General features: G+C 37.7%; 1 protein-coding gene across 13 annotated transcripts in view; it reads right to left on the reverse strand.

The window, feature by feature from the left end:
* Positions 1–19,712, reverse strand: part of celf5a (cugbp, Elav-like family member 5a) — a 234,842-nt gene that overhangs the window by 78,515 nt on the left and 136,615 nt on the right. For all 13 annotated transcript variants that reach the window (XM_089135310.1, XM_039694870.2, XM_089135299.1 and 10 more), the window contains exon 3: positions 18,355–18,403. In XM_089135310.1, the coding sequence (XP_088991436.1) occupies positions 18,355–18,403 (49 nt within the window). The remainder of the gene's footprint in view (positions 1–18,354; positions 18,404–19,712) is intronic.

The following is a 19,712-nucleotide window of genomic DNA, read 5'->3' on the forward strand; positions in this document are numbered from 1 at the left end:
AAAACAACAATCTCATTATTTATTGCAGTTGTAATTTTGCAGTGTAGATTGTTTAATTTGATTGGTAACAGCCCTAGACGATTGATTTAACATAGTAAAAAAAAAAAAAAATTACATTGTAAAAAAAATAACGCCGTAAATAACGCCCAGGGGTAAATATCAAAACTATGCATATTTAAGTATCTAAAGGCTAAAAGAAAACTGATTAAATTATTGCTTCAGAAAAATTTATATTTACACCACCAAAAATAAAAAAAATAAAATCACCAAAAAAAAAAAAAAAAAAAAAGGAAAAGTAAAAATGAGTAACCGGATTTATTTGTCAGAAGGACAAGTCATTTGGTTCATTCAACGAACAAAACGAACGAATTGACTCGGAAGAATTTGGAGATTTGTTCATTTTGATGAACGAGTTCGAACATAAGAGTCACGAACGCACATCACAGTACAGAGCAAGGCGAGCATTTGAGCTTATAAAACTTAACATAACTTTTTTTTTTTTAAATGAGCGATCGTTTTGCTTGATAAGACCCTTATTCATCGTCTGAAATCGTTTAAAGCCCTTTGAACAGTTTGCACTGAAATTGTCTTTTGGACCTTGAACTGTTTGGTTCCCATTGAAGTCCATTATGGAGAAAAATGCTGGAATATTTTCATCAAAAACCTTAATTTCTTTTCGACTGAAGAAAGAATGACATGGGGTGAGTAAATTATCAGCAACTTTTTTTCAAAAGTGAACTACTCCTTTAAGCCTATGTAAATGTATTGCGCACCTTCCTCTCAACAACAAAATAAACGCACAAACAAAATGGCAGAGGTGAGAAACCAGCCGTTAAGAAAGCATCAGATCACTGTGGATATGTTTTACAACCTCTGCAATTTGGCACTCTAGACAAGTCACGTTTATATACAGTATAGTATTTATCACTAGATTGCTTTAAAGCAGCACATGAAAAAACGGTGTCAATGTCTGTAGAATTACAACTTCAGTTTGTACTATAAAGCGGCTCTCCAGTCTGTAAAATGGGTTTGGAGTTTGCTGCATGTTGCCTGAACAAGGTCACATAGTGGCTTAGGATCTAATAAAGGAAGGTGTTTTTTTTTTTTCCCCTGTAGCTACATGCCTTCTTTAGCTTTAGCTGTAGTCAAGAATAAATTCAGTGGTGTGGAAGTGAGATGAATGTAGACGCAAACGCTGACGGCAGAACATAGGAGCGTCCTGTGCGGAGGATGCTTCTGCAGCAAGTGGAAAATATTGTGATCTGTGATTATCTCCCTTTCACGTTTCATTAACGTCACCCAGATAGGGCCCGAACAGCGAGCCGCATCCCCCCTACTGAGTGATCATACCACAATCCTGAGATGAAACACCTCAAATGATCCTTTGCGATATCAAAGAGTAAGGCGAATCAAGGAATCTGTTATTATTTAATGAGGTGGCAGGGTTTGATTTCAGTTCACGCGAAACAGGTTTTTCGTCAGAATATTAAGACATAACGCAATTGTAAATATAACACCTCACACTACGGAGAAGCCGTGCGCAGATCTGTTGCACACCTGACTTGTGTGTCAAGCAGCAGACCTGATTTATTTATTTTTGTTGAGTTGCCCTGTAAATACGTTGAACGAGTAAGAAAAAGATGTACTTCAATTTGAAAAAGATATATGACATTGGGTCTGATTCACTATCAAAACGTAAAGTAAGGTCACTTGTAATATGGAGCATATAAAAAAAGATTAATATAAAGAATTACAATTATTCTTGTTCAATCGAAAAGTTTATAAATTAATACTAACGCAAATTAAAAACAAATTCAGCATATGTATCATTTATAATAAGCAAACAAATAATAATATAATATAAAAATGAAGAATTGATTATGAGGGTACGATTACATGACAAAAAATATTGTTGGAAGTAACCTGGTTGCCTTAAACTTTTAAGTTCATTGAAATGGAAAAAGTGAGTTAATACAAATAAGAAACTCAAAATTATATGTTATCTGAACTGAATAAATTATTTAAGTTGATTTGACAAAAGAAAAAATGTTACAACGTTTTTTTCTTTTGTCAAATCAACTTAAATAATTCATTTAGTTGAGATAACTTCTTATTTTGAGTTTCTGAAGATTAAATTAATCTCCTTCATTGTATTAACTCACTTTTTCCAGTTCAATCAACTTAAAATTTTAAGGCAACCAGGTTACTTACTTTTTTTTTAAGTTAAACCAATAATATTTTTTTTCCAGTGCAGCTGAAAAATAATAATTACTCATATGACTACACAGAATCTTTAAATAGATAATAAATCACATAAAAATACTCAGATAGAATTTTTTTTTAAATAATCGATAATATACAGCATATAAAAATTATAATACATTTATAATATATACACAAGTAAAAATATTGAATTTATAAATAAACCATAAATATAATATAGCCTAGTATTATAATAATTAATTACAATTTCTAAGCAAACAAACAACTATTTTGGCCTAACAAAATAAATGTTTTTAAAATTTTGTAAAAGTCTGTTTTATGTTGGTCTTAAAATCAGAAAAAAAAGTGCAGAACTGCAAACTTATTACAAAGTCATAATTTCTGCATGAAAACATACAGAAGTGTGTAAGTGTGTGAGCACAGTTAGTAAATGAAACCCAATGTTTTTAAGAAGCATAAAGATTCCACAGCGCAAAATCAAAAATGCAGATTGTATTAAAATTATCCAGGGGACACATGACCTGCCAGCATTGACATTAGATTTCAGGGTGGCAACAGGCAAGACATTCGTGTTTCACAGCAAGGATGTTCCAGTCAGCCTGGGACAAGAACATTCCCACTGAAGCTTTTAGTATCGCCTTCGAGTTTTAAAGCCAGCAGGACTTATCAGCCCTTTCTAGCTTGATTTGATATATCGCAGTTTGATGCTTGTTGTCTGCACCTGTGAGCTACAGCAGGCATTCGGCATGGATTAAAAAGCCTCTCCAGATTGCATCGGCCTTGCCTATTCCCACTCTAGCCGGGACTTCAAGGTTTTGTGTTAACATTCTGAATCAGTCCCAGCATTCCTCTAAATTAATTCTCCTTTAAGCATAATTTGCTTCACCCTTATTCCCTCGCAACATTAATAGGAGACAGATGTCCATAATGAAGTCCAAGTTTTTTGCTCCATGCACTGTATTAAATAGATTTTTGGCTATTTTCTTCCTTTCCAAAAATCCCAGGTGACAATAAAACAAAGTAATACTGAACTTCCCCATCCATGTGGATGATAAATGTGATGGACTGGCAAATGCAATTCTGTGTCTCATAAATGCACAGGAGAAAAAAATGATTGACTGTTTCAAACTGCTTTCAACCAGATTTATTACAGAATATTGTTATGCCATCTGTTGAGAAAAACGCATATGGGTTTTTATTTAATCTGCAGCCCTCTTAATTCTGAAACAAGTTGGTACTTCTTCAAAACGCAAAACTAGTGTTGAATATTCAGAATCGGTTCTTATTTTGAACTGGTTCCATGTTTAAATATATTTAACTGATGTTCTATATTCCACTGATGAGTGGAACCAGAATTAAAACTGAATTTTATTTCCTGTAAAAAAATTGTTTCAACTTAAAGGAGTAGTTCACTTTTCAAAAAAAAAAAAAAAAACTTTTGCTGATAATTTACTCACCCCCATGTCATCAAAGATGTCCATGTCCTTCTTTCTTCAGTCGAAAAGAAATTAAAGTTTTTGATGAAAACATTCCAGCATTTTTCTTCAATGGTAACCAAACAGTTCAAGGTCCAAAAGACACTTTCAGTGCAAACTCGTCATCTTGCTCTGTTCTGAGATGCGCGTTCATGACTCTCCTATTCGAACTCGTTTATCAAAATGAACAAATCTTTTCCAGAGTCAACTCGATCATTTTGTTCATTGAATGAACCAAATGACACGAAAAAAGATTTGTTCATTTTGATGAACAAGTTTGAACAGGAGAGTCACGAACGCGAATACAGAAGAGAGCAAGGCGACCATTTGAGCTTATAAAACTTAAACGTTTTTTTTATGAGCGATTGTTTCGCTTGATAAGACCCTTATTCATCATCTGAAATCGTTTAAAGCCCTTTGAACAGTTTGCAGTTTGCACTGAAACTGTCTTTTGGACCTTGAACCGCTTGGTTCCCATTTGGTTTCCCATCCAAGTGACACTATGGAAATTTGAGTTGACTAAACTTAAAATGTAAAGGGCAGCATAAGAACTTACTTTTTAAAGTTGAAACAACACTTTTTTTAAAAAAATTGTAAATATTTGAAGACCAAATAAATAAATAAAATACAATTAAAATTAAGCACATATATTTTTTTCAATACATATTTGTGGTGTTATTAACAAAAATACAAAATTAGAGCCAGTTCTTTCAAAAACATTCACAAATCAGTCTCAAATGTGGTGTCCGGATAGCATACTACTTTTATTGTTCCGTTTCTGCCTGATCTACACTGTAGACAATGTTTTTCTATCATCTAAAGAATGGTTTTCCACTATAAACAACCTTTTGTGCAATCTAAAGGTTCATCATGGATTGCCAATAAATAACCTTTATTTTTAGGAGTGATACTGCAGAAATAGTAATAGTAGTATGCTATGACAGTAAGACTAAGTTTAAATTAGTATACAACTCCCTGCATCAGCCAGAGTGGACATCCAACTCACTTACTGAACCCCAGGTGATACTTCTGACATGAATCAAAACTTCCTTTAAACTACTGATTCAGTTTAACAAACTGTTAAAGTGAATCAAAATGAGGACCAGATTCATTCAATTCCCATCCTATTTGAAACAAATCCACACAACTGCTGCATCCCTCAAACTTTACACGTACTCACTGCCAGACCAAAAACATCATTTGAAAAAGATATAAAGGAACGGAGCTTCTTATCTCAAGCTAACCCATTGTCGCCGGACAATGTGGCCGTTCTCACTGATTCTCCTACTGATCGCGTAAGCTACGTCCTTTCCAAGACCGAGATCCCTGGTTCCTTTTTATGATAGTGCATCTCTATTATTAGTCATGAGCTCGCGTCAGGGAAGATAATCTAAAGTGAAAAGCCCCTCATGCTCTGATCTATCCAATAAGCCTCCACTGCCATCAAAGTGCTCTTTGAAGTTCATGTTCTCCAGACAGATTGGTTCAGGTGTCAGGCCAGAGTTCCTGTAGCCAAAGGTAACGGCAGTCATTTGAAGCCTTCCAATACCTTTATGTTCTCACCCGTCCCATCATGTTTATTAGAAGGGTCAATAAGAACAAGCTTTGTTCTGGTAGAAGATCCGGTCTTCATTTTACACACAATATTGGGAGACTTTTGCTGAAAAATAGAAAAAAATTTCTGAAATGGCAAAATAGGTCAAACGATTCAAATATTTAATCGCGATTAATCGCATTAATGCCATAGTTAACTCGCGATTAATCGCAATTAATCACACATTTTATCTATTCGAAATGTCTCTTGATTTCTTTTTGTCCCATTATTTTTTTTCTCATTTTAAGGCTCTTATCAACATGGAAAAGTGGATTGGCTTGCTTTGTACAAATTCACAGTAAAATTCTCACTTGGAGCAAATAATCTCTCACACAATGTAACACTGTCCATCCATCAATAAAAGGGTGAAAGAAATACTGACAGGTCCTGATTTTGACGAAGGGGCGGAGAATTCACATCAGCTGTGTGTGTGTGTGTGTGTGTGCTTGGCCATCATCAAGTGGTATTTCAGACTGGACGTGCTGCGATGACGATAGCTCAGTTCACAACGACAAAACACCGATCACTTTGGTCTTGTCAATGGAACCATTTGGCAACTTTTTAGTAAAGTAAACTTTCCATTCAGAATCTTATTGGCATCCATTTTGGCGTCTCGCGCTCGTCATCCATTCAAAACGTGACGTTAACCAACTATTTGGCCAGCTCGCAAGCCCAAACGAGTGTGTGTGGTGTGCCTGTTGTTTTGTTTACGGTCTAGGTAGATCCGCTTGCGCTTTGGTCGACGAAGCAACAAAACGATAAAAAAATTGACGGCGTTAAAATGGGTTTGCGTTAACGCCGTTAATAACACGTTTAACTGACAGCCCTAATATATATATATATATATTAGGGCTGGGTATTGAGACAAATTTCACAATTCGATCCGATTTCGATTCACAAGCTTGCAATTCGATTCGATTTCGATTCGATTCGATTCAATATCGATTATTTTGGATATCAGTTACAATAAATGGCAATTTTTCTCAAGAGAATCAAATCTCTTAAATGCTGTAAACTAGGAGTATAGTTGTAGCCTACTACTGTACATTAGCCTAATATAAAGGTAATAATGAACTGTTTTGTAGCTATACAAACACTTAAATTACACTTTTATTTATTTTATAAATAAGAAGATTATATGAAATTTAAACATTTAAATGGTGGCTGTCATAAAAACTTGCCAGATTTATTCAAATATGCATTAATTATTGAAGAACATTACGATTATAATGCATATGTAATATGGTGTATATATTTAGCAAAATGCTCCTCTTTAGAGTTATTTTTTTCTAGCTGACTAATGAGTTTGTGGGTTTTCTGAGGTAAATATGACAAGACATGAGATTGATTACAAGCTGTTTAACTGACGTCTTTCCGCGGTTGAAATGATTTCGATAAGTTGTACTCTATCTTTTAACACACTTTCAGATGCTCATTGATGTTTATTTCGCGCTGTGACTGGTATTATTAACCCGGAAGAGACATCAGCGCTGCTGCTTCTCTTGAGCTGCGACAGAGCGATCTCACGCCACAGCGCCAAAACGTTATTTATGTTTTCGAATTTCTAAAGAAAATGGACGTAATTTGAAAATTGAGACTTTGTTTCATATCAATAGTAACAAAGGACAAAGATTATTGCGATTTTTTGGATGCGCGCAGCCGTGATACAATGTCCCATTCATTCAAATGAAACAGGATGACTAATCGATTCTTGAGATTTAAGAATCAATATCGGTTCATAAAAATGAGAATCGATTAATATCGAGAAATCGATATTTATTACCCAGGCCTAATACATATAAATATATAAAATTGTCGACAGCCCAACCCTGTCCACAATAAAAAATCCTCAGTGTTGAGCCTTAGTAAGTGTGACAAAGCCCTCTACACAGCGAGAATTAAAAAAAATCCACAGGTACATAATGGGAGAGCACAGTTATCGATGCTAATGTGCTGGACGTTTTGTTCACGCTTCACAGCAAAGGTTACAGATCTTCTAACTGCTAGGCTTTTACAACCGACTAGTGAGCACTTCTTTCTCCATTACCTGCACTCTCATTTGCCTTGCCTGGCGGGGTAATCAGCAGCCCATGCCGGACAACATGACACGCGCACACACACACACACATAGTTCTCAGTTATAGTGAGCAGGCGTCGTTTAAAGCCTTTTTGCTGTGCCCTCTGAAGCAGCATGGGCTCTCTTTAATGGTGCATTGCTCCTGGAGTCCCCCGCCGTACCCATGTGTATCTGCCAAGGTCTAGTGTCTGTCTGCAGCTCGGGTATTTTTGGAGGTGTGGTGAGCATCATAAATAATGTACCTGTAAATGATACGTGTTTGGTCTAGCTGACAAATGGAGCGAAGGAGCAAAAAGGAGTGCTTTTTGAGAGGGCAAGCCCCATCAAGGCAGTCGCACAGAAGAATTGCATCGACTTGCACCCAGAATTTCATAATTTCGGCTTAAACTACACAGGAGAGCAGCGAGCATTGATTCCCTAGTGCTCGCTTTTAAGATGCTGATGAATCACATTATAGCAGCGGGACTGGTGCCAATTCGAGAAATGATGGAGGATGAATTGTTGCTAACGAACGAGATATTTATATATAGCTATATGCTTTACAGACACCAATGGGGGAACCAAAAAAAAAATATATATATTCCCTCATGTTTTCATGGAGAAGTCTTCTCCAGATATCCATTAGTCTCATTTCAGACAGTTTTTTAAGTATCTCTCTTAGTAAGCAGCCAGCATATGCTGTCATTTGACTTTCTTTGAACTGTAGCATATTTCTTTTCCTTCACCTAACTTCCTTCAGAGTGCTTTAAAGGCTTTTCCAGGCTGAAATTGAAGCATGCTAAATTATAGAATAAAAGAATTACAGACAAAAGTGCAGTTATTGAAAATCTTTCTTACTGAAAGATTAGACGGTCCCCGAAAACTGCCCATCGGATTGGTCTCAAAATCTCTCCGTCGATCAGGGTCGTTTACAGACTCAATAAGTTTATACTTTAACCAAAAACATGTTCAAATGCAAGTATAATAGTTAAGGTTTGCATTGCAAGGTTTGTAATTAGTGTTTATACAATGAATTTATATACATATACAAAGTCTATGAAGTTTAAATCAAAGAAAATTATTTTATTTTTTTTAAATGGAGAGATCAGTGACAGATCTAGAAAAAAAAAAAATTGCACACAAAAATGTGGCCTAATTTTAAATTGTTTGGTTATAGTTTGTATTCAGCTGGCTTCATTACAAAAGGGGCAAAAATCATGTACAAATTCAGGCAAATACCGGAAAAAAGTGGTTTATAGAAGCAACACACTGACTAAATCTGAATTCTGACTCGCATTATGTCTAAGGATGCTTGTGCTGTAATCCATCCTTGGATTTTACATGTAATATTCATCAGGCTGAGTTTGCTCACTTGCCACGGAAAAACCTTGAGGTATTTTCAGGCCTGCCAAAAAGTGTGTCTGTGTGTGTGATGTAAGACTCACAAGCAGTGTGTTAGAATGAGCTGGGTCTCAGAGCAGTTCTGGATGTAGTCTGTCGTAATCTCCTCCCATCTGCTAAAGGAGCTGCTCTCCCCGCACAGCGCCTGGGCCCTGGCCCGCCCCATCTGGGCTTTTTTCGGACACTCCAACGCACTACCCTGACCTGTGTGAACTTGTGTGTGTGTGTCTATATATATGTGGCGGCACTGCTGTGTCTATTATAGTGTTCTAAAGAACATTTCTCAATGTTGTGAGCATCAAAGTCAGGTTTTTACAGTAGCCGGGAGAGCTCCAACTGAAGAAAATGCCAGCAAATTAAGAAAACATTACTCAGTTTGACAACACATGTGCAGCAAATACTCGCAATGCAACAAAATACAGAAACACGCAGTAAATACTAACAATGCACATGCAATCAGGATGTTAAAATAAATAAAATACTCATCGATAACACCAGTGACGGGTAGACATTGAACAATAAGCATGTCCCGGCCAGGTTTGTCACTTGTTGGGGTCCCCTTGAAACATTTCCGGTTGCGTTGTGAGTATTTGGTTTCGTTGTGAGTATTTGGTTGCGTTGTGAGTATTTGGTTGTGTTGTGAGTATTTGGTTTCTTTGTGAGTATTTGGTTTCGTTGTGAGTATTTGGTTGCGTTGTGAGCATTTGGTTTCGTAGTGAGTATTTGGTTGTGTTGTGAGTATTTGTGAGCATTTGGTTGCGTTGTGAGTGTTTGGTTTTGTTGTGAGTATTTGGTTGTGTTGTGAGTATTTGGTTACATTGTGAGTATTTGGTTACGTTGTGAGTATTTGGTTGCATTACGAGTATTTGGTTGCGTTATGAGTATTTGGTTTCGTTGTGAGTATTTGGTTTCGTTGTGAGTATCTGGTTTCGTTGTGAGTATTTGTGAGCATTTGGTTTCGTTGTGAGTATTTGGATGTGTTGTGAGTATTTGGATGTGTTGTGAGTATTTGGATACGTTGTGAGTATTTGGTTGCATTATGAGTATTTGGTTGCGTTGTGAGCATTTGGTTTCATTGTCAGTATTTGGTTTAGTTGTGAGTATTTGGTTTCACTGTGAGTATTTGGTTTCACTGTGAGTATTTGGTTTCACTGTGAGTATTTGGTTGCATTGTGAGTATTTGGTTGCGTTGTGAGTATTTGCAACATGTTTCTGTATTTGTTTGACTTGAGCATTTCCAGTGTTGTTGTCAAACTTAGAGACTTTACCTACATTGTGGGGATCAACTGGACACACAAGGATCGTAAAACTTGTTTACACTGGACAAAGCCAATTGTACTCATGAGAAAATTAGTTTAATAAACATTGTAAATAATATCTCAAAGAAAATAAAAAAAAGCATATAGGTTTCTTTGAGGTTTATGTTCAAGGTTAGGGCATGAGAAATATTAGATATTACCTAAATGTGACCTAATGTATCCTCACTTGCAAAAAGACTGAAACGTAATAATAATAGGGCATTAAAAAATAAGAATAATTTATAAATAAAATGTATTATTGCAATTTATTCATTTTTAATCAATGTATTAATTTTTTATAATTATATAAATTGAATTAATAAATATTATATTGCGATCAATCAATATTTGCCCCCAAATGAATAATTTAATTTTGACAGATAAAAAAACTAAATATTTTCTTTAAATGAAAAGCACTAAATCAATGCAATTTAAAAATGTACAGCCCTGTTACTTTTTTAAATGAAAAAAAAAAATTAGTTTGTATCTATCATTAGCTTTATATAAAAACAATAGAAGCCTATTCACATATACAGTAAATATAATGTCTGCAAATAAAAAGCCAAGTAAATATGCATGTACCGCTATGTGTATTAAGTGGGATCACAAATCAATCTTGTCCTTCGTGTGTAAGAAGGTGAGACTGACATTTTTTGTGGAATGCTCGGGCATGCAAGATGAAATGTGGCCTCGTGTGTCCTGAATATGACGGACGTATTGTGTGTGTGCAAGAGTGTGTTTGGCACTGGAGAACATGATAGCTTTAATGAGACGGCTGCATATGAAGGACTGTCATTAGTGCTGAGAGAGGCAGCAGCCTGGTGATTGCAGTGATTTGGCCCCGCTCTTTTTGACCTGTCCGACCAATCAGAACACCTCAAGAGCTCGCTTCAGAGCCTATGCAATCAGCCAGCACATTGGCCCACTTAGCAACCACCACCCAGCAAAATGAAGCACACATGTAAGAACAATGTTCTCCAGCAAGCATACAGTCTATGCAATAAATGCCGTAAGATGTGAACCATAGAAAAAAAAAATAATTTGCATTCTTATAAGAAGAATCTTATATGAAGAGTTCAGATCACTTAAATATGAATTCTGGCATCATTTCCTCACCCTCATGTCTTCCCCAACCCGTATTACTTTTCTTTATCCTGATTCCCGAAGATCACAAAAGTAGATCTAGTCGCTGCACTTTTCCACACAATGAAAGTCAATGGAATCTGAAACACCCAATCTCTAAAATTCACAAAACCTATTAAAAACCAAGGTCATGGGTTCGATTGCCACTTCCAAGACCTTGATAAAATGTATACCTTGAATGCAAAGGGCCATTCACACCAAGGACAATAATTATAAGTTATGATAATTGTTCAAATACTGTGAGAATAGGGACAGCACAACTATAACATAATGCAATAATGCAAAGGAAAATTATCATTGGAATCCCTTTGAGAGTCTTTTTTTTTTCAGCTGATGAACGATAAAAATCATTGACAGCCAATCAGACTTTTGAGCAACTAAAGCAGCAGATGACAATGTCAGTGCGCGAATATAATTAACAGAATGAGTCCATACAACTTGTGCGTTGAATTCCAAGTCTTCCGAAGTCATGCGTTAAATTTGCGTAACATCCAAAAACGGTTTTGAAATCTTGTTCGAAATCTTTCAATTCAGTTGAAAAATCGCTCCACTTCATAACGTAAGGATCACGTCCATGAAGAGTTCAGATGCAAAAAGCCTCTAAGTGCCATTTGAAATTTTCTTCTAGAATGATCATTTTTATCAAGCTTGTATATTTAAGTTCAGTAATTTCACTTAAATGGCAATGATAATTACCTATTAATTGTTATTTAAGTGAAAATTACTGAACTTAAATATACAAGTTTGATCAAAATCATCATTAAAGAAGAACATTTCAAATGGCATTTAGAGGCTTTTGCATCTGAACTCTTCATATGTTTGATTTTTTTGTTTATATCTTTCTCTTGTAATAGCGTGTAACATAGTACAGTACCTACTTTCCTCCATCTCGTCCATTGCGCTCTTCACTCCCTGCCATCCATCTAAATTTTGCGCGTCATCATAATCACGTGACTGAAACCCAGCTATTACTTACTGTTGACCCATGCAGCAACCAATCATTCACATCACTTGGCCTGACATGCCAATGTCCAGCTTGAAAAAGAACATGAAGGTGATTCAATTATGACAGAATTTGCTTAATATTTTTTTCAGGGCGATGAGTGAACAGTTTCTTTAAAAAAATAACCTGGAAGCGACACCAAGGATTCCGTGTTTAGGGTTAATACTAGATGTGATGAGTCTTGGAAAAGGAAAACGTAAATATCAACATCTACGCTATTCAATCTGACTTGTATTTTCCAAACTCTTCAGTCCGAGATAGAGGAAAATCTTCATCTTCATTCTTCCCACTTGATAAATCATTATGAGAATGGCAAACTGAAAGCCTGCCACCTTTGTCCATACCTTTCTCTAAGGAAGAAAGGCAAGAAGAGTTTGTTTCTCAAGGTGATTGTAGCAGTGATAAGGGAGCAGTTCTTATTAGGGGTGACAGCGTAGGGGCTGCGGCGGCAGTACTGACTGGATAACCTTGTGGCTGCTCGCCCTTCTGCGCCAGGCTCCTCTGCCTTGCCTCGGCGGGGACACAATCTGCTGGCTGGAATTACCTCGCAGCTGGAAGAAAACTAAACATGATTTCTGACCTTTACTTCTTGTGTTCAACAGTAACCTTTGGTGGTCCGCTTGCACAGACGGGCTGAAATTAAATCCTGACCGCTGCGTGTACGATTATGTGCATGTTGAGGCTGAGAATGACGAGAGAATCAGCGGTTGAAATGTGTTCCTTCAATTGCCGTCCTCTGTCTGGGAACCCGCTAGCTTGAAATGTTAATTGAAGCCAATTTGTGTCTACAGTATTTGGAAACCTTAAGATACAAGCTACCTTATTTCTCCTCCCCAAAATGCAGCCACTAAAGCTAAAGCAAACTTGGACTCTTTGAATGAAATTATATAGCTATTTGTGGAGCAGATGTCATATATCTTCAAGCGAGCTACCTTATTTATACTAAATGTTGATACTCTGCTCTCAAGGCATCCACTATGTGAATATATCTTCCAGCAAAGTTGTATTCTTTGTCCAGGTGTACAGATGACTTAAAGAATACTCACAGCTAGGTGGGTTCTTAAACATGCATCTTAGCCTACGCATGTGTGAAGAGGATTAACATATATTTTTCAGACATTTGGACCAGCCAAGCGTAACTGAAAGCAGTAATCTAGACCCTTGTTTCCCTTTTCCGAGAAAAAAAAAGCTACAATTACTTATGCTGTACTCATCCTTCTTTGCTCATTACAGGCTTATTCCACCAACTTCTTCTTTTAGTGTGCAAGCTAGCATGCTTGTGCATGTTGTAAGAGGTTTCCATCCGATGAACTCATTATTCCACAGTGCTCACCCCACTCAATGACACACTCCACATCTACCACAGACTGTCACATCCGAGCAAATTCATGCAATCGTGCCCACTATCCTTTAGACTGGAGATAATGCGGGCATGGTGAAGTGCGGCTGAATCTTAACCACGAGTGGAACCTAAAATTTAGTCAAGACGCCGAGGGGAAAATTGACCTGTTCCATTTTAGTTGAGAGGTTCAGTATGTGCATGTTTTTTCAATGTGTTGAAGCACACATTTGTGGCAAAATTTTCATTTGAACCATTTGAACATGTTCATGATATGCACAGGGACATGCTAAGAAAATTTAGCAGGTAAAAGATTATGGGCCCTATTTTAACTATCTGAAAAGCAAGTATCAAGTAACTTTGTGGGCGGGTCTTGGGCGCCTGTTGCTATTTAACCGGTGGGATAAATGACGCAAATCTAAAAGGGGTTGGTCTGAAGTAGCTTCATTTTTCATAGGTGTGGTTTGGGCGTAACGGGAAACAAACCAACAAGAGCGTCATATCACATTCCCTTTAAAGGATTAGTTCACTTTTGAAAAAACTTTTGCTGAAAATTTACTCACCCCCATGTCATCCAAGATGTCCATGTCTTTCTTTCCTCAGTCGAAAAGAAATTAAGGTTTTTGATGAAAACATTCCAGGATTTTTCTCCATATAATGGACTTACATGGGAACCAGACGGTCGGAGGTCCAAACGACAGTTAATAACAGTTTCAGATGCAGCTTCAAATGTCTTTAAACGACACCAGACGATGAATAAGGGTCTTATCATGCGAAACGATCGGTTATTTCAAAGATTATTCCAAAAATGTAACTTTTCTAAGGACAAATGCTAGCCTTGCTCTATTCTGTGAGGCGCGTTTGTAACGTCACGTAATACGTAATTACGTTCAAAAGGTCACGGGCGAAGTAGCCAGAAGTACAGAGTCAGAGTGTTTACAAGTTGAACGCATAGGTTGAACGTGCAAACTAACTCAAACGCCGTTTACAAAAAAAAAAAAAATAAATAAATTAAAAGGTAAAACAACCATGTCGGACGATTTTGATTCTGTACTTCCGGCTACGTCGCCCGTGAACTTTTGAACGCAATTACGTAATACGTGACGTTGCAAACGCGCCTCACAGAATAGAGCAAGGCTAGCATTTGTCCTTAGAAAATTGTTATTTTTGGAATAAGTTTTGAAATAACCGATCGTTTCGCATGATAAGACCCTCATTCATCGCCTGGTGTCGTTTAAAGACATTTGAAGCTGCATCTGAAACTGTTATTAACTGTCGTTTGGACCTCCGACCGTCTGGTTCCCATGTAAGTCCATTATATGGAGAAAAATCCTGGAATGTTTTCATCAAAAACCTTAATTTCTTTTCGACTGAAGAAAGAAAGACATGGACATCTTGGATGACATGGGGGTGAGTAAATTATCAGCAAAAGTTTTTTTCAAAAGTGAACTAATCCTTTAAGAGCGTGATGAACGAGGTGCGCTTGTTCCATGGCGCAATACTATGATAACGGCGCATTTACCAGGAGATCGATGTTCTCGTCAGGGCCGTAAAAGAAAGAGAAGTGACATTGGGAATGGGACCACCCAAATTAGCTTCGGTTAAACATGTATATGATAATTGTTGTTGTTCGTTGTTCACACACTGTATTATGGCCAAGTATGCGCGCTTAAAAATAGCATCTGAATGTACGCGCAACGCGCCACTGACTTTAGTCTAGTTTTTTTCTGGTCAGTGGCGCAATTGTTTTCTGGAACTGCAAAATAGCACAAGGGAATGTTTGCACCGAAACATGCCTCCTTTTATTGTGCCGACCTGCCCAGGGAGTGCAAGTTTATTACCTCAGCGGGAGGGAAAAGCCAAAATAGTAATGATACATGCGTTGGTGTATGAAGTCATTTGCGCCGATTGCAAGATTGTAGGCCCATTGTAGTTATTAATTTCATTGATCAACCCCTAAAGGAGAATAGGAAGATCACCAAGAGAGCCGGCACATTTCAAACAACTGCTTCCATGGACCAAATTTTGGAAAATTCATATACCATACTGACTGGCCTTTGTGGGGCAATTCTTATTTCTAAGCTAGAGGGAAAATTAAGAGATGAAACCTGTCATCGGGATGATTCCACTCTGAAAAAGGACAAGACGGTTGGTGTTGGGGGTTTCTGCTCAAGGGGGTGGGACTTTGGGGGGGTAGAAGATCAAAGCGACTAAAGCTGATTTATCCTGTGTTAGGACTCAAATGCCTCTGAGAGGCATTGAACAGGCCTTCAAAAAGCAATAGCAGCCACCTTTATATCCAGCCTGTGCCAGTCATCAGGCTTGCCAGTGAAGCAAAATCAATCTGTTTCATATCAGAGATACCAGGGGAGAAGGAGAGAGAGTGTGTATGTGAGTGTACAATCTGTCCCCAAAGCTCTTTTTAATGACACATGCTGCATAACAGAGCAAGGATAGAAAAATGTTCAATAAGGCAAACATGCTGTTATCGGGATATGAGGACTAATATAAAAAGGCTCAGATGATACAGAGGGAGTTGTCGGTCAAACATGCTGTAATTTCTATTTTCAGATTCCCTTCCTTTTCTGCTCAGCATGGACACATTTACTTGGGCAGAAGTCCTTCAAATTCTCGCTAACAAAAATGGTAAAAGAACCACCCAAGCTGTGTTGTTGACAATGGGTACAAGCACTTAAGAATGCACATTTAATCAGGCAACACACTGTCTTTTAATAATAACACATCACAATATTAATTTAACTAGGCGGCATGTCAATCAGGTGACCCAACCAGGAGATTCTTTCTAATCCATGACCGCATGCAGATTGAAATGATTAAAGAAATGCGCCTGGAAGAACTATTTAATCACATTAGCTCTATAGACTTAATAACCAGTGACAGAAAGCCCTTGTGGAGAAGGTTTCTTGAGGTTTAGAAGATCTCTTCCTTTGTTTTTCTTTGAACAGGTGTGGTGACCTTTCAACCACTTAATGAGATTATGAGAGTAATTAGAACTGAAGCCACCGAGGGTCCCAACAGTCAACCCGCTTGAACTCGAGAGAATAACCAGTGTCCATCTGGGTGCCACCTCGGAATTAGAGTAAGAAACGTAATTAAGTCCTAATGCATGGATCCTCGACTACCCTAGGGACTGCAGGACGTGTCCATGACAAAAGCAGCATTAGGTACGTAGCGTGCACTGCCTAAGTCTGTCAAAGCAGCACATACTCTAGGATTTGGAGTTGGGGAAGAAATCCCCTGCAACTATTAAAGTCACAATGGTGTTGGATTGCTCCTGTGGTGCTACTCTGAGCTGTTCATTTAGGATGATGTGCAACTATTGGGCCTGACCTAAGCACACCCTTCATCTCCAACATGGCCACCGAGAGGAAGGCAATAAGGGACCCAAGGAAACCCAATGGGCGCCTAGGGAGCGCTAAGGCTGGCCACTCACAGGGAAGCCAAAAGACAGCAAAGTGTCAGAGTCAATGCGAACACACACCTCTACAATGGCAAAATCAATGAGGCTTTATGAGGCATAAATCTCCTCTACGAAGCCCTGCTTGTCTACTGCTGCGATGGACCATTTTGATGTGGGACTTTGACATTCGCCATTTCCCAAAAATAGCTGGGGAAGGCTTTTTTGGGGATTTTGTTGACCTATCCCAGATGGTTTATCTGATTCCCTTAAAGATTCTTTAATCTGCCATGTGGTCAAATTGGGAGCAATTTTTTCGTTACTAAGGGTCATTGATTTTTTAACATCCTTTGGAATGACAAAAGAATGGACTATTAGATGTCTATTTAAATCAGGAATGGACAATTCTGCTCCTGGAGGGACACCGTTCCACAGATTTTAGCTCCAAATCTAATCAAACAGACCTAATTTTCCAGCAATCCTCAAGACGTTGTTCAGGCGTGTTTGATTAGGGTTGGAAATTAAATATGAGGACCAGAGTTGCCGATCCCTGGTTTAGACCATTGAAAGAATCACAAGACCATCGTTCCCTAGAAAAATACCTATTTGGCTCTATTTTCAAATCCAATAAATCCTCCACCATGTTTGTGTGGGTGATTTCAATAGACAGATCTATTTACAGTAAACAGCAGATCGCATGCTAGAGACTCGGAACCAAGGTACTTGGCAAGTGTCCTGCAATATAATTGATTGTTAGGCAAGTTGTGCATCCTCGGCCAACCTTGCTCCACCTCCCCCCTCCCCAACATCCATCTCGATGGCATTTACACCTTTTGTTTACAATACGCCCCTTGATTTGACCAGACATCAAGTTGGGGGTTTGGGACTCAGGGCTCCCGTTCCAATATCTAAGCTAATTACTTTTTAATTTACAGTGTGTCGTTAATGGTCTTGGCAGGGGAAGCAAGGTTAGACAGGCAGCAGAAGCCACTTGCCTTCCGTTCACCAGCATCATGGCCTCCTTAATTAAAATGAATAATCTAGGCATCCATCAGATAGATGGAGTGAGAGAAAAACAATTGTGAAGATAGGAAGGTAGGTAAAAACCCTGCTGAAAAGATCAGCTTAGGCTAGCACCAATTTCAATGAATTGCTATGGTGGTTTAGCTGGTGGATTTTATCTCAACCTTCCCGACGTTTTCTGAAAATAATTGAATGAAAAAGTCTGGAAGCCTGGTGGGGAAATCAGTACAACAGGATCTCTTTAGGTAACAGCATTCAAAACACAACCAGCGCTGGCCAGTTTTGATGGTCTTTTCAGCAGAGAGAAAGGAGAATAGAGAATAAATGTTACAAAAGTAGTTACAAAAGCTACATCAAGAAAAAAAAGAACAAGACAACTACCTCCACGGCTCTCGCTGTCAGCTGGCTTCACCTGGATGGGGCGAGTCATCTGGAAGAAGAAAAACAGTACAGACAAGACAAGGGGTTAGTTCAGGCAACGAAACTGTTGTCACTGCAATAAGCCTACAGCCTGTTGAGCTTACGTCCAACACAAAACAATCCTGTCTAAATTTTCATCAAGTGCAAATATCCCATACGTCAGTTTGCAGGGTACTCATTGTCCCTTAAACATACGAAATACAAGAGTGGAGATTTGTACCAGCAAAATCTCCAATTTTTGACGTGCTGCACAGTTCTAGACACTTTATTTTATCCATCTCAAATAAATATATTTACAAATGCCATGTGTGTGCATTGATTGCAGTTTTATTCACTGACCTCTGATCATTATATAAGTCCATGCGCACCGAGTCAAAATCCTATAGCATGTTTGATTTATATTGCCTGGTCCACTCAGTGGTCATTAGAGACCGAATTGTGTCGGTACTACCGAGTACCAATTCATATTAGATCAATTGGTGCCAAATTTCGGTAGTATTCGGTAATTTCGGCAGATTTAAATACGAATCCTGCATGTTCTACACACATGATATGCTTGCAGTGTTTTTCAGACTCTGCAGTCTCACTATATGAGAACATGAATGCATTCCCTGAGCCGCTCTGAGAGTTTTAAGAAAAACTATCGTCATCATTAACACATGGAAACTCAAAGGTCTTCACAACAACCCGTCAAAATAAAAGTTTGGTATACTATATTACTATTGTACAGCACAATTACTAACACTAATAATAATAGATTATTATCAAAAAAAATTAAGGAATAATCACACTTAAAATTGTAACAGTAGGCTATAAAGCTCAATTGTGTCGCATGTAAAAGATACATTAAATTAATGTTTTATGTCTTCATTTGATTACTAGAAAACTCACAACACAGAATTTGTGGAAAATGACACATTACTTATTTATTTTTACAAAACTTGTTGTTTTTATTAATATTCAAGCATCACAGACAATGGCAGACAGTGACCAAGGCATTGGCTAACATTTCTACAAATGAGGTAAACATGCCTAAAGTACGGAAAAAAAGTACCTTTGGCTACCGGCACCAAATTTCAGGTCAACGTCGTGAATGGTACCCAACCCTAGTGGTCATATCAGTTACTATATAGCTCCTCATCTACTTACATAAATAAAATAATAAAACATATAATAAAATAACACAAAATAAGCTTTTTTTTATTCAAAAGTCCATTTACTCTTCTCAAAAAGTCTCTAGTCTGATCAGCAAGTTGTTTTATGTTTGCTTTGCCATGCATGCTTGGTTACAGTGTCTAGCACGGAGAAAGTGAAATGCA

This window comes from Pimephales promelas, chromosome 2 (assembly GCF_988280905.1).
Source record: "Pimephales promelas chromosome 2, fPimPro1.hap1.1, whole genome shotgun sequence".
NCBI lineage: Eukaryota > Metazoa > Chordata > Actinopteri > Cypriniformes > Leuciscidae > Pimephales > Pimephales promelas.